At 44.9% G+C, this 15,619-nt stretch overlaps 1 protein-coding gene across 1 annotated transcript in view; it reads left to right on the top strand.

Annotated features, from left to right (window-relative positions):
- Nucleotides 1-2: 2 nt before the first annotated feature.
- The window catches only part of EBPL (EBP like), a gene marked incomplete at its 5' end in the record, with an annotated part of 29,135 nt that continues 13,518 nt past the window's right edge, over nucleotides 3-15,619 (top strand). The window contains one exon of the mRNA XM_029938464.1: nucleotides 3-92. Within this exon, the coding sequence (XP_029794324.1) occupies nucleotides 3-92 (90 nt within the window). The remainder of the gene's footprint in view (nucleotides 93-15,619) is intronic.

Raw genomic sequence — 15,619 nt, 5'->3', positions numbered from 1 at the left:
CGCTGGGCCTGCGCCTGGGCCGCGGGCGGGCGGCGGCGGACCGCTGCGTGCTCGCCTGGCTCTGCTACGACGCCCTGGTGCACTTCGCCCTGGTAAGTGCGCACGCCTAGGCGCTCGGGACCCTCCCCTCCCCGGGGGCGGCGAGTTTCCAGCCGGCGACCGGGACCCGCCTACCGCCAAGCCCTGGAGCGGGAAGGCTGTGGAGACCCCGGAGGTGCTTGGAGGCCGCGGTGCGGTCTCTCGGTTCCCTAGTGTGTAGAAAGCGTATCTTCCCAGGGGTGCCAGTTCCTCTGCCAGATTAAAAACAAGCGAACAAAAAAATCTCTGGAAGTTGTTTCTGTACTGTTATGTTAGTTTGACTGTAAGCAGCCCAAAGGCCTTGGCTTACTTGACTTTGTAACCTACACATAAATATTGAACTGAAACTAATGGAGAGCGAGTTTCTGCATGCTCTAGAGAGAGCAAGAAGAGATGAGGCGCAAGCCTGTACCAAACCAAACCAAACCAAACCAAAAGCCGGTGCCCTAAGAGTAATCATTCTATTTTGGATAGTGACTGTATGCCAGGCACAACACTGTTTAATATTTCTGATCTTTATAATACCTGTAACTTATAAGACCCTATTTTACAGAGGGGAAAAGTAAGCCCTGCGAAGTTATGTGACTTTGCAGTGCCACCTAGCAGGCGTGGGTCTGAGTTTAGTCTGGCTCCAAAGCTTGCACCCTTTGTATCAAACCAGGCTTTGAGAATCGTGCCCCTCAAAATTCAACCCACTTTATAAATAGCCAGGAGGCTTGTATTTGAAGCAGTTCTATTGAAATACCCCCTTCCACTCTGCACACTTTTTTTAGTTTTTTTTAAAACTATGCCAAAATGGCCTTTTTTGACCTTGCTTAAATCTACGCACACCTGTGGTTGATGTGACGCCAGTGTCTGTAGTATTGAGAAAGGAGATCGCGAAGGTTTTCATGATCATTTATGTTTCTAAATGTTTATCAGTTGGATGTGGGCACATACCAGGTGTTGCTGGAATGTGAAAGTCTTTCCTAATAGTTTACACGTGGAAATAAAGAGACAGTGAGTAAATAGTTCCTTCAACTCCTTTATTTATGGAATTGACTTTTTCAGCTATGGTTGGACACAAGGTCTTCCAAAGAACAGGGGCAGTAAAACAGGTGGCTAGGCCCACTTAAAGAAAGTGTATTATGACATACTTTAGATGTACAAAAATGTATAATAATACTAAAACATGTCTCCATATGTCCATCACCTTGTTTAATAAAAATCAAGTCCACTTTTCACAGCCATTTACAGGTAACACCACCTACATCTCCATTTGTGACACCTTGAGGGATATAACCTGATATCGGGAGTCACTGCTCTGGTCTCCTGCCCTTCTCTGTCCTGAAGGAAATATCCCTCCCACAGCTCTTATTTTACTTGTCCCGGCTGCAGAAGACTCCACTGTATGAATGTGCTGTACCTAAGCTTTTTAAAAGCGCTCCTGGGTGGTTCAGTCGGTTAAGTGTCTGACTTCAGCTCAGGTCATGATCTCACAGTTCGTGAGTTAAAGCCCCATGTCCGGCTCTGTGCTGACAGCTCAGAGCCTGGAGCCTCTTTCTGATTCTGTGTCTCCCTCACTCTGCCCTTCTCCCACTTCCGATCTCTCTTTCAAAAATAAATAAAACATAAAAAAATTTTTTTAAGTACATATGTTTCCCCACATATTAGAACAATCAATGACATAAAACCACTGTGGGCTATTTTATTGATGTTTGTGTCTGTGAAACTGGGATATATCTTGTCATTAATGATGAAATATGATAATTTAACCAGCTCATATTAATGGGTATATTTGTATTTTGCTGTTTGCACACAGTGCTTCTACTAGCATCTGTACACTTAAGAGATTGGTGAGTGGGTACTTGAATTAAGGTCAAGGCCTGCAAGAAAAACTTGCATGTCCATATTCTGTTCGGTTGGGAGTTTACTGCATGAATACCCAGAAGTGTGGTGTAGGCTAGGATTGGAAAACAGAGCCTCAGTGAGAATTGAAACTACAACCCACTTATTCACACTAGAACCTGACCGGCCTCCTCTCACCCCTTGAAACTTCTCAGAGGGGAGATGTTTGGATTTGTTAGCCACTATCAAACGCAGAGCTCCTGGTCCAACGGTGTTTCAGATCACGCATTCCCAGAGGACACTTCAGCTTCCTGATGTCCAACCGGCCTGTGGTCGCCCGGGGCTGCCGCACTAGTCTTCAGTTCAGTTGGTTATGGCCAGGCTGATTTCTCACCAGTGCGCCTGGAAGGAGCCATGGCAACATGCATAAAGAAATCAGCGGTCCGGCTCACCATTTCTCAAAGTTGGCCATGGGTGTGCTGTGTCCTGGTGCTTCCTGGTTTTTCCCCCTCCTCTGCAATCTAAGTATAGCATTCTAGGCATGGGCAGAGCATGGAGCAAGGCTATGTATGCCTGTGTTTTGGGGAAGCGTATCCTGATTGACTAGAGCACAGGGTCTACCTAAGAAAGAAGTAAGTCATCCTGGTTGATTCCCCCACTTGCCACAGGGCAGCACAGTGAGGGCCCCACGGTACCTGCACATGCAATGGGTGCATTGCCGGTGAGGAGCTGCAGAATTAGGCTCCTGTCTTATATGGAGCTGCTGGTGACCTGCTCAGACTTCCCTGGGGACAGTCTATCTTTACTCAGGGTAAACAAATCACTGGCAGGAAGAAAGGCAAGGTCTTTATCTTTACCACTGTGGAACATATTGGGAGGGAGAGGTCTCTCTCCAAGCTCTACTGTCTTGCAGTGTCTCCTTACATAAATATTCTTAAATCGGTGTAAATGCCTGTGCTCGGGGACCTCAGACAGTGCAGGAATAGAAGATATACCTGGAGAGTTCTCTCCCAGTGTAGTGCATGCCGGATTGGAAAGGATAGTTAAGGGGCAAGAAGATCAGCTGAAAACAATTACAGTATTTTAGGGGATTAGTTAAGTACTTAAGTACTGGAAGTTAAAATGGGGAGGAAAGTTAAATACGGGAGACCTTCCAGGGGAGAATGTTGTAGGTCACAGTGACTGATTATACATGGGGGTGGAGATGATGTTGGAGTTTAGAATCTGGCCGACACAGATAATGTTGACAATGTTAACGAAGACAGGAAGATCAGGTATTAGAACTGTGAATCTGGGGTTCTGGCGTGTCGTTGAGGGGAGATGGTCAGAAGGCAGCTGAAAATGCCAGACAAGATGACAAGACAGATTCAGGGCAGAATGGAGAGAGTTGGACATTTTTGCTGCGTTGGAGGAGACAGCAGGAAGCTCTGGAAGTGAGTGATTTCTGAGCAGGAGAGAATAGAAAGGTGCAAATGCTGAGGACTGAGACCAGAATCTTTACCATGTCTAAAGATGTGTATATATTGAACGAGCAAGAAGGGGAGAAGCTGGGAAGGGGAGACGGTGGACCAGACCAAGAACCAGAATAGTGCTGGGCCCTGGAACCCAAGGGAAGGAATTTAATGATCACTGTTGATTGTTGTAGCACCATTTAAAAAAAAAGAACAAGAAAGTGGTGAGGGCTGGGCCAGAGCCTCTGGGTCCAGCGATTAAGAAGCCATTGGTAGGGGGTGCCTGGGTGGTTCAGTCCGTTAAGGGACTGACTTGGTTTTCGCATGATCTTGTGGTTCTTGAGTTTGGTAGCAGCACAGAGCCCACTTGGGATTCTCTCTCTCTCCCTCTCTCTCTCTGCCCTTTCCCAGCTCTCTCTCTCTCTCTCTCAACTTTAAAAAAAAAAAAAAGAAGAAGAAGAGGGGCGCCTTGCTGGCTCAGTTGGTAGAGCCTGCGACTTTTGATTTCAGGATCGTAAGTTCAAGCCCTGCATTGGGTGTAAAGTTTACTTTTAAAAAAGCCATTGGTAAAACTGGTATTGTCTGTGAAGCTAAACACAAGGGCTAAGCAAGTGGGATAGAAAAGAAATGGAGGCAGCCTGTGAAGACCTCCAGGAGATTTGGTGGTAGGAGGAAGGACGTTGTAGGAAGGGGGCCCAAGAGACATCAAGGGACCAGGCAAGGATTTTGGGTTCTGTCTTGACTGGAAGGTCTTGGAGCATCTGTGAGCAAGAGCATGGTCCAGAGAAAAGTGAAGGGGCAGAAAGGTGGCCTGTACAGCACACACTGTCTGGTACTGTACCTGGCTGTGTGAATTAACCTACAGCGGAGTGGAACCTACCTACCGTTGTCCTCACCTCAAACCCGTCTAATTTTTCCCACGCTTCTGTCACTGTGAGCATGACTTAGGCTTGCCCATTAGGCTTAAGGGTAATTGTCATGGAAAACACGGGCTTCAATTGTCTCCATTTATTCTACCTTAACCCCCCTGGGTCTTTTTTTTTTTTAAGAAGTCCTGAGTCCCAGTGGCTTCTCAAGTGTCTATTAATTTGTGTATTTGGGACATTACCCTTTTCCATTTAGCATCACCATCTGTTCCCACCTTCCCCCACAATCAGTTCAGCCTCCGACTCCTAGGATTCTAAAAATTTCATCCTCCTCCTCCTTGCTTTATCATTAGGTCTCAACAGCTCACAGTCTGTTACTGTCTCTGTTTTCCTTTTCCTCTTTTGGCATTGTCCTTTCCTTGGTTTTGCTCAAAGATAGATATCCTCTCTGGTGAATGCATTTATAGCCGTCGTGCCATTTGGCAGACCTGGTGAATCACAGTTGGTTTTGCTATATATCGGTGGTAAAGCTGTTTGGTGGTTAATTTTCTGTGACACGTTGGCTGAGCCGTAGCATGTCCAGTTATCCCGAGTGTTCTGCAAGGGGATTTTGGCTAAGATTCACATTTATGGGTAACCTGGTTGGCTCAGTCGGTAAAGCATGCAACTCTTGATTTTAGGCTCCCGAGTTCAAGCCCCATGTTGAGTGTGGAGTCTACTTTAAAATACACTAATTAAATTAAGTGACGTTTAAATTGGTAGGTTGAGCAAGTTAGATGGTCCTCCCTAAATGTGACTGGACCCCATCCACTCAGTTGAAGGTCTAAATAGAACAAAAAGGCTGACCTTCTGGAGAGTGAGCTAGAATGCCTCCTGGCTGACTGCCTTCGGACTAGCACACTGGCTTTTTCCTCCGTCAGACTCAAACTGAAACAGTGGCTTTTCCTGGCTCTCATGCTGCCTGCAGCCTTTGGACTGCAGCTACACCATCAGGTCTTCTGGGTCTCCGGTTTGCACTCACCCTGCGGGTCATGGCATTTGTCAGCCTTCATAATCCTGGAAACCACTTCCTTAGGCTGAGTCTCTGTGCATGGGTGTGTCTGTGTGTACCCCCATCCCACCAGTTCTGTGCCTGGGGAGAAACTACCGCAAGCTTCGAAATGATGCCAAATTTCAGATCTAAGGAACAGGACCCATAGTGACCCGTGGCCTTTCTCAGGGTGTGGGTGCACGGTCCTTGCAGTTCTGCAGACCAGAACTCAGCTTGTTTTCTGACGTCGTGAACAAGACATGCCACCTAGCAGTAGGGACGGATGTCTTTGTAGCCGCCCCTCAGAATGAAATCCTGTTCTGGTGCTCCTCATGGCCTCAAGTTCAGTCCGCCTGGATGCCCGACGCTGTGCTGGACACAGACAGAACGGATGGCCTGTGTCCTCTCAGAACTTCGAGAGCAGCAGAGAGTTTTCCCCTAGGTGTTTCACATGGAGAATAACAGTTATTAACGTCACCCTCAGCATAACCCATGTGAGAAATTTCTTTTGCAGGTTAGTGCTGGGAGAAGCTTAGTTTCTCCTTAAAAAATTGGCCAATTTTTTGGTCAGAGAGAGAGAGAATCTGTTGCTTTTTCATACCAAGAGCAATGTAAATGTTTCTCCCTTTTCACTTGGCCGCCTGGAAGCTCACAACCACATTAAACTCTATAATAACAAAAGAAGGTCTACATATATATGTTCCTACTGGCCTCTTGATCTGGATTCTAAATTTTTTTAAATATTTTTATGATGAATATTTTTAAAAATTTAAGTATATTTTACCATATAATTGAATGTTGTAATTGACCTAAAATATAAGATGAAGTATATAAATACTACAAAAAATTTTAATGCAGCTTAAATTTATTTCCTTTGAAATCGAAGAGATACTCTAGGGAAGTATCATGTTGATTTTTTTCCCCCTTTGTAACACTAAACTCAGTTTGTAACTATTTTGTCTTTCTCTATGCCCAGTACCTGGCATAGTGCCTGGTTCCTACCAGCCATTCTGGGGAATTTGTTAATATTCAATGAATAGAAGAAACATTCTGTCATTTTACTTTGACACTTTTTTAAAATGTTTTATTTATTTTTGATACAGAGAGAGACAGAGCATGAGAGGGGGAGGAACAGAGAGAGAAGGAGACACAGAACCGGAAGCAGGCTCCAGGCTCTGAGCTGTCAGCACAGAGCCTGAGGTGGGGCTCGAATCTACGAACGTGAGATCTGACCTGAGCCGAATTCGGAGGCTTAACCTACAGTCCTGTATGTGATTTCACTCACATTTCCTTATGCATCCTCTTCTTTCTGGCCAAGGAAGTTTATCAACTGCATTGGTTGACTAATCCATCCTTTTCCCACATATTATGCATAGATAAATTGGGAGATTTTTTAAATTTGGTTATAGAGACAACTGGGTGGCTCAGTTGGTTAAGCATCTGATTCTTGATTTCTGCTTAGATAATGATCCTTAGAGTTTTGGGATCAAGCCCTACCATGGAGCCTGCTTAAGATTCTTTTTCCCTCTTTCTCTTTCTCTCTCCCTCTACCTCTCTGTCTCTCTGTCTCTCTCTCTCTCTCTCTCAGATAAAAAAAATAAGAAAAATAAAATTTTTTAAAGTTTATTTATTTATAATCTCTACACCCAGAGTGGGGCTTGAATTCACGACCCTGAGATCAAGAGTCACATGCTCTACTGACTGTGCCAATCAGGCACCCAAAAGGATAATTTCTTTTTTTCTCCTTTTTTCTTATTTAAAAAATTTTTTAAATGTTTTTACTTATTTTTGAGAGAGAGAGAGAGACAGAGCATGAGCAGGGGAGAGGCAGAGAGAGAGAAGAAGACACAGAATCTGAAGTAGGCTCCAGGTTCTGAGCCATCAGCACAGAGCCCGATGCAGGGATCTAACTCATAAACTGTGAGATCATGACCTAAGTCAAAGTTGGACACTTAACCGATGGAGCCACTGAGGCACCACTTCTTACTTTTTTTAAGTAGGCTTCATGCCCAAAGTGGGGCTTGAACTCACAACCCCAAGATTAAGAGGCACACACTCTACCAAGTGAGCTAGCTAGGTGCCTTCCTAACAGTGAACTTTAATGTCTATCTGACTAAGCAAACTTCTTACCACTCATTTTCAAACACTTTAAAATGAATCCTTCCACATGAACTTCAGGTTAACTTTGCCAGGTTCTGAAACTTGGTATTTTGGTGTGGGGTTTTCTTAAACTCATACACTACTTTGAGATTAAGTGATATCTTTACAAAGTGAGTCTCTTCTAAGAACTAAGTGGATCTCAATTTATTTAAATCATTTGTTACAGTCTCTTGAAAATGTTTTTTTTAATTTTAAAAGAACATGATTAGGAGAGGGTCAGAAAGAGAGAAGGAGAGAGAATCCCAAGCAGCCTCCATGCTCTCTGAGGAGCCCCGCACGGGTCTTGATCTCATGAGCCTGGGATCATGACCTGAGCAGATATCAAGAGTCATATGCTCAACCAACTGTGGCACCCCATCTTAAAATTCACTTCTAGGGACCCCTGGGTGCCTCGGTCAGTTAAGCATCTGACTTCAGCTCCGGTCATGATCTCATGGTTCCCGAGGTTGAGCCCCACCTTGGTCCTCCACTAACGGTGCAGAGCCGGCTTGGCATTCTCTCCCTCTCCCTCTCTCTGTGTCCCTCCCCCACTTGCTCTCTTTCTCTCAAATAAACCCCCCAAAATCACTTCTAAAGATTTTTATATTTTTATCGCTACCATGAGATATTTTTCCTTTCTATTTTAACTGGTTGTTGCTAAAAGTGAAAACTATTGGGCTATATCTATATAGTAACCAGCCACTATTCTAAGTTCTCTTTCTCCCTTGTCCGGCTTTATTGAGTTATAATTTGCACACAGTAAAACCCATCCTTTAGGAGTACAGTTTGATGAGGTGGTGAGTGTGCAGTTGTGTGAGCACTCTTACAGTCACCATATAGAACATTCGCATCACTTTTTTACAGAGGTGTCTCCCATCTTTGCAGATGCTTCCTGCCCTGACCTCTGGCACCAGGCAGCACCGATCTGCTTTCTTGTCATTAACGCTTTAGAATTTCCTATAAATGAAATCATATAATAGTAGTCTGTTATTTAGCTTAAGTTACTGAATAGTGTCCCACTACATGAATATATCCCAATTTATTTATCCATTTACCAGTTAATGAACAATGGGGCTGTTTCTAATTTTGATTTTTTTTTAAGTTTACTTATTTATTTTGATAGAGAGAGAGAAAGAGCATGAGCAGGGGAAGGGCAGAGACAGAGGTGGCCATCAATGCAGAGCCTGACATGGGGCTCAAACCCACGAACTGTGAGATTATGACCTGAGCGGAAACCAAGAGTCAGGTGCTTAACTAACTGAGCCACCTGGGTGCCCCTATCTGTTTTAGACTTTTACAAATAACGCTACTATGAGTATCTGCCTACAAGTCTTTGTGTGGGCACGTGTTTTCGTTTCTTCTGGGTAAATGCCTAGGAGTGAGATTCTTTAACTAGAGTAGCAACTGCCAAACATTTTCCAAAGGGCTCCACCATGTCCATTCCCACCAGCAATGTTGGACTGTTCTAACTGCTCTGCATCCTCACCTGCACTTGGTGTCTTAGTCTGCTGCAGCCATTACAACAAAAATATTGTAGACTGGTGGCTTACAGAACAGACATCTATTTCTCACATTTTAGAGGCTTGAAAGTTTGAGACCAGGCTGCCACCATCATTGGGTCCTGGTGAGACACTTCTTGGCTTGTAGGTGGCTGTCTGCTTGTCCTCACATGGCTCAGAGAGAGCTGGGGTCTCTCTTCCGCTTCTTACAAGGGCACTAATCCCATCATGGGGGCTCTACCCTCATCACTTCATTTAAACCTAATCATCTCTGCAGGCCTCACCCCTAAATCCCATAACATTGGGGGTTAGGGCTTCGACAGGTGTGTTTGAGGAGATGCGTTCAGTACATAATACCTGATATTGTTAATAATACAGAGAGATCCCATGTGCACTTTATCCAGTTTCCCTAGTGATAACACCTTGCAAAATCACAGTATCACAAGGAGGATGTCGACACAGACACAGTCAGAAGGTAGAACAAGGAGCACAGGCTCCAACATTCATGAAATTACAAACATGGCAACAACCTGCAAGCTCGCCCCACAGGTTCTCCTATGGCTGGGCCTGCAACCAGTGGCTCCCCTTCACTCGTGGCCTGTATTTGAGTGGCCGTGGCCATTGCTGCAGCCCTGATCCAGCGGGGCTGAGGAAACTCCGTGCCCCAAACCCAACCTGCCGGCAATGGCCAAGACCCTGGAGGATTGCCTTGCACCTCACAGTCCATCTTGAGGAAGCTTAGCGTTGCCAGCCAAGGGCCCCAACAGGCAGTGGCATCGAAGGCTGGATAGCCCCACATGTGCCTATGCTGGAAGAGCTGTAGTCCTTAAATGCTACGCGCAGCCTCACTGGGTGGGCGGGGACACGCCTCCACGTTCTCCCTGGGCCACCCCCTCCCCCTGCCACGTTTTGGTTCCCATGCTGGGGTGACCAACAGTCCCCGTTTCCCAGGGACTGAAGGCATTCCTGAGATGGGGGGCCACCCTACCTGCTGCCCCTTTCACTTTTGGCCTCCAAACCTTTCCTGACCTTTCCTGTGTGTCCTTGTCCTCCTATTCTAGCTCTTCTCTGTCCTGCCTTCGCCCTCCAGAAAATCTGACCCCAGGAAGCTTCTCTCATCTACCTGAAACTGCCAAGGGTAAAGAATAGCAATTGGAAGACATCTAACAGCATCGTGTTTATATTTAAACTCAGGCAGAACAGCCAGGTTTTGTTTTTTTTTTTTTTAATAATACAAAAAGAAGTGAATTAGGCAAAAGAAGAAAGCTGGTTTATCCCAAGTCTTAGAATGATTAGTTCCTTGTGGGAAAAGGGCTTTTTACCTATTCTGGGTATGTGTGCGCAAACACACACAGACACACACACCACTCTGGGAGAAACCCTGCCCGGTGGCCTGAGGCAGATTTCATTGCTACTTTCTCATTATCATTATATTCAGTATTCCCCCATCTCCTTGTGAGCTTTCAATCACAGTGGACCACAGACTTTTTGTTGAGGCAGAAGCTCTGAGTTCCTTGGGGATGAAGACTATTACTTTCCCATCATTGCATCTGCTGGCTGCATGGTTCATTTGCAAAACTGATTTCATCCCAAAGACCTCAAGATGTTTTATGACCATCAGCTCCATTAGCCAAATGAAAAGCAAGTTGGCTCGAGTGGTGCCTTCCACTGGAGAATTTGTTTCTGCCCATCCAAAATGGCAGCCCCAAGTCATAACCACTTTGTAAAAGAGATTCAGAGAAGCTTTTATATTATTCAAGATTTTACTTGCGTGGTATACCTGTTGGGGAAGCTCTTTGGGGGCAAGAACCTCTGCATTTATTAACTCAAGCTAGTTCAGGTGATGGATGGGCACACAGCACATCATGGAAACACAAAAGAAGCGGAGATGTAGCTGGGCCACTAGGGGTTGGTTCTGATTCACAGGCAGCTCTGCGTTAAGGTACCTGTTACCTGCCTCATGGTTCCTCTCTAGGTTTGCTTCTCTCTGTTACTTGCCGGCTTCTCGCCCTGTATTCTTTTTGTGTATCCCGTAGCATCTACTCATATGCTTGTTTCTTTTGGTTGAATTGTGTCCTCCCTTAAGAGAATGTGTTGGAATCCTAATCCTCAGTACAGCAGAATGTGGCCCTACTTAGAGATTAGGTCTTTACACAGGTAGTTAAATAAAGCCATTAAGGGTGGGCCTTCATCCAGTATGACTGACATCCTTTTAAAAAGGGGAAATTGAGGGGCACCTGGGTGGTTCAGTCCGTCGAGTGTCAGACTCTTGACTTCGGCTCAGGTTATGATCTTGTGGTTTGTGGATTTGAGCCCTGCATCAGGCTCTGTGCTGACAGCTCAGAGCCTGGAGCCTGCTTCAGATTATGTGTCTCCCTCTCTCTCTGCCCCTGCCCTGCTCGCACTCTCCCCCTCAAAAATAAATAAACACTAAAAAAATTTTTTTTAATTAAAAGGGGAAATTGAGGGGCACCTGGTGACTCAGTTAGTTGTGTGTCATGACTCTTGAGGTCATGATCTCATGATTTGTGGGTTCAAGCGCCACATTGGGTTCTGCTCTGACAGCTTGGGGCCTGCTTGGGATTCCCTCTCTGCCCCTTCCCCTCTCTTGCATGCTTGTGCCTGCACTCTTTCTCAAAATAAATAAACTTTAAAAAGAAAAAGAAGGGTAAATCAGGACCCAGAGACACACACACGTTCCATGTAAAGATGAAGGCAGAGATCAAGGGGATGCTTCTACAAGCCACGGGGCACCAAGGATTGCAGGCAGACGCCGAGCAGCTTGGGGAACTTCTGGGATAGGTTCTCCCTCACAGCCCTCAGAAGGAACCGGCCCTGCAGACACGTTGATCCTGGGCATCCGGCCTCCAGGATCGTGAGGCGGTTAGCGTTGTTCTAAGTCATGCAGCTGGTGGTTACTTTATTATAGCAGTCCTTGCAAACTACTACACCTTCCTTACTCATGCGCGCTTCCTTGTAACTTGAGTTGATTCATCATGTTGAGTTGTCCGCCTCTCACGACCTCTCCTACATACTAGCTTTCAGAATCAGTTTGGAATCACTGCCTGTTTGTCAGTTTATGTTCCAAAAAGTTAGGAATTTTACTGGCCCAGCCTGCCCGTGTCTGAATGTGGCTTTACTGGCCCAGCAGCCGGCCTGTGACCTATCAGCTCTGGAGTCCTGTCATCTCTCCTTGTCCCTCCTTGTCCTCTGGCTCAGTCACCTGTAGCCAAAGCAGTGGCCATCACTATATAAACCACAGTTTCCCACGGCCTTCCATGCTCTGGGGACTGGGGGTAGTCTGGGCATGGCATGCGTCAAGATGGACACATCCGAAGGAATGCCCAGTACCGTGTGCAGAGAAGAAGAAAGCCACCTTGGTCTTGAAAGGGGCTCTAGCGTCAAGAAGTCCAGTCTCACCCTTGAAATAGGAATTTTACCGATAACCCGGACCGACATAGGTCATCCACCCTTTCCCTGAAAACTTTCGGCCAATACCATCTTTCCAGAATGAAATAGCTGTAGTGGTAAGAAAATTTTTCCTTATGGTGAGCTGAAAAGAGCCTCCTTAGGACTTCTCTTCATGGGTCCTCGTTCTGCCCTAAGCAACCCAAAAGGAAGTAGAATCCCCTGTCTATTCTACAGCGCCCCCTAGTGTCAGTGCCTTCCACCTTTTCTCCTGACCTGGTTTCCTGGTGCTTTTCTGTCCCCGTTACTCAGTACTGTTCCGGAGGGGTCTGACCATTATTCAAGAAGTCTGAGGCTGGGAGGGAAGATAGAAAGAGTATGGGCCTTGGGGTCTAACAGATGCGCTCTTGAATGCTGGCTCTGCCATTTTCCAGCTGTGAAATTCTGAACAGCACCTTTTCCCTACTACAAATCCTTTCTGTAAGGAGGAAGGGGAAGAAGGAAGGAAACTTTCTCTGTTTCCTTATTGTCTTCATGTGCTTATGAAGATTGGGTGACTTATAAACAAAAGGACTTGGAAGTTGGCAGTCCAAGATCAGGCTGTTGTCATGGCAGGTGAGGGTCATCTCTCTGGTGTCTAGGTGGTGCCTTCTTGCTGTGTCCTCTTGGTGGAGAGGCTAGGGAGCTCACTGGAGCCTCTCTTACAGAGTCATTATCCCATTCAGGAAGGCTCCACCCTCATGATCAGAACACCTCCCAAAGGCCCCACCTTCTTTTTTTTTTTAATTTTTTTTAATGTCTTTTATTTATTTTTGAGAAACAGAGAGAGACATCGTGAGCAGGGGAGGGTTAGAGAGAGAGGGAGACACAATCTGAAGCAGGCTGCAGGCGCCAGGCTCTGAGCTAACTGTCAGCACAGAGCCCGACGCGGGGCTCAAACCCACGAACCCTGAGATCATGACCTGAGCCGAAGCCAGCTGCTTAACCGACCGAGCCACCCAGGTGCCCCTCAAAGGCCCCACCTTCTAATCTGATCATCTTTGGGAATTAGAATTTCAACATATGCATTTGGGTGGGATACATTCAGACCCTGCACTTACCTATAAAGTATGGAAATAATCTTCTCTTAAAAGCATTGTCATGAGGATTAAGTAGAGTTTTGTAATTTAGGAAAGTGTTTCTCAAATTTTAATGTACACAGGAATCACCCCAGGGATCTTTTCTCAATGCAGGTTCTGATTCCATAAATCTAGGTCTGAAACTCTGCATTTCTGACAAACTCGTGGGAGATGGCCAAGTTGGGATTCATGGGCCACATTTGAATTGCAAGGATGTAGGACACTTGGCATGGTGCCCGGCACCTAACAGAGTTCAGCACATGTTGATTCCGTCCTCCTCTGTCCCTTTCACGACTCCTCTTGCCATGCTCTGTACTAGGATTAACTTTTAATTTTCATCCTGTGCCTGCATAATAAAGTGACAGTGCACTTGTCCAATTGAGATGAACCTTGGAAAGTTTCCTTTCAAATCCTTAATCTGAGAAATAGCTGTGTTGGCAGGGAAGGGAATATTCTTAAAAGATTTTTTCAAGTTCTAAACGAAACACTAAGCTGCCACGATGTGGGAACAATAGAACTTGTGTGGATTCTGAAAAGGCCAGCACTGTCCTCTGTTAATACCAGGCGATGGTCCATCTGCACCGGCAGGTTCCATCAAACAGAAGTCATCATGCCGTTCGGGGGACGACAGCTGGGCAGCTAGATTTATGAAGTCACCAAAGCCTTGTCATCGAGTTGCTGTAGGAGGCTGAAGCAGCTGATCCTTCCAGAAACAATGATGGGTGCTGTCGCCATGACATGGAAAAGTCAAGTCTTATTAGGCTGAGATTTTGTGAATCTGAATAGGAAATGCTAATAAATTTTGACAGGATTTACATAGTGATTCTATTCTATTCCACTTTAGTCTCCCGCTCTTCATAGTGAATGTTGTTCTCTTTTCTCTGATTCTTCATTCAAACAAGCTAAAAACAAAAAGCTTAGAAATACATTTGAATACAAATTTAGCATTTACAAATACCAACACAAATTAAAAAAAAGAAATTTGGGTTCTTTTTCTTTCTTTTTTTTTTTTTAATGTTTATTTTTGGGAGGGGGAACGCTGGTTGGGGAGGGGCAGAGAGAAAGGGAGACAGAGGACATGAAGCAGGTTCTGTGTTGATAGCAGTGACCCTGATGTGGGACCCAAACTCACGAGCTGTGAGATTATGACCTGAGTCGAAGTCAGGGGCGCAACGAACTCAGCCACCAGGTGCCCCTCTTTTTTTCTTTTTATTTCTATAAAGCCCCCTCCCCCCACTAAATTTTCCTTTAAGGATTGAAATGAGTAAATTGAACATTTTCTCTAAAGCAGTCATTGAATTACAGAGAGCAATAGCTTACAGAGCCCAGACATTTTTTTGCTTTTTATCTGAGCTTTGACTTGTAGTTGTCTTGAAGCCTACAAAATACTCTTGTTAAAATCACATGTCTGAAACACCTTAAGTGAAAATTGACACTGGTTTTATTTGTCATGATACATTTTCGCTTTTAAGTTGATTTTTGTTAGCAGCTCAGTTAGATATAATTGAATCAGTTGTAGAGCATTGAATAGGAACTTCTGTATGTTTTTAAACCAAATTACTATTTCACAGAACTTGAACATTCTTTAAAGAAACAGACATTGTGGAATTTTTCTCAACACTTTAGTTTCACTATAGTTGAAATTTTCAACCGTATAGCTGGAATTTTCACTAGAGTTGAAAAACTAATAGCAGGAAGAAAATACTTTAAATGTTTATAGCCTCATTTTAATAACCTATACATGAAAGGGTTCCTGAGTGCTGCCGTGAAACTTGGCAGTGCTGTCTCTGGAGCGACATTGGGGGTCAGCAGGGAAAGAGTTTTACCTTTCACTTTATACCTTTTAATTTAGGGGTTTTTTTTCTTTCAGTATGTATCCTTTGAATAATTTTTTTAGTATTAAAAAGTAAAAGCACACCAGCAGAAGAAATGTCATAGAGTTCCCACATGATCAGTGAATCCACTTTTACATAAATATCCAAAGAAATTGAAATCAGGGATTTAGATACTTGCGCATAGCAGCATTATTCACTGTAGCCAAAAGATGGGAGCAACCTAAATGTGTATCAACACATGAGCAGATCAACAAAGTGTGGTGTATGCATGCCATTTAATATTATTCAGCCTTAAAAAGACATGAAGTTCTGGTACATGGCATAACACAGGGAAGCTTGTGGACATTATGCTAAGTGAAATACGCCAG

This window comes from Suricata suricatta, chromosome 4 (genome assembly GCF_006229205.1).
Source record: "Suricata suricatta isolate VVHF042 chromosome 4, meerkat_22Aug2017_6uvM2_HiC, whole genome shotgun sequence".
Lineage (NCBI taxonomy): Eukaryota > Metazoa > Chordata > Mammalia > Carnivora > Herpestidae > Suricata > Suricata suricatta.
Note: the sequence above shows the minus strand (reverse complement) of the source record. Positions and strands in the feature narration are given on the sequence as shown.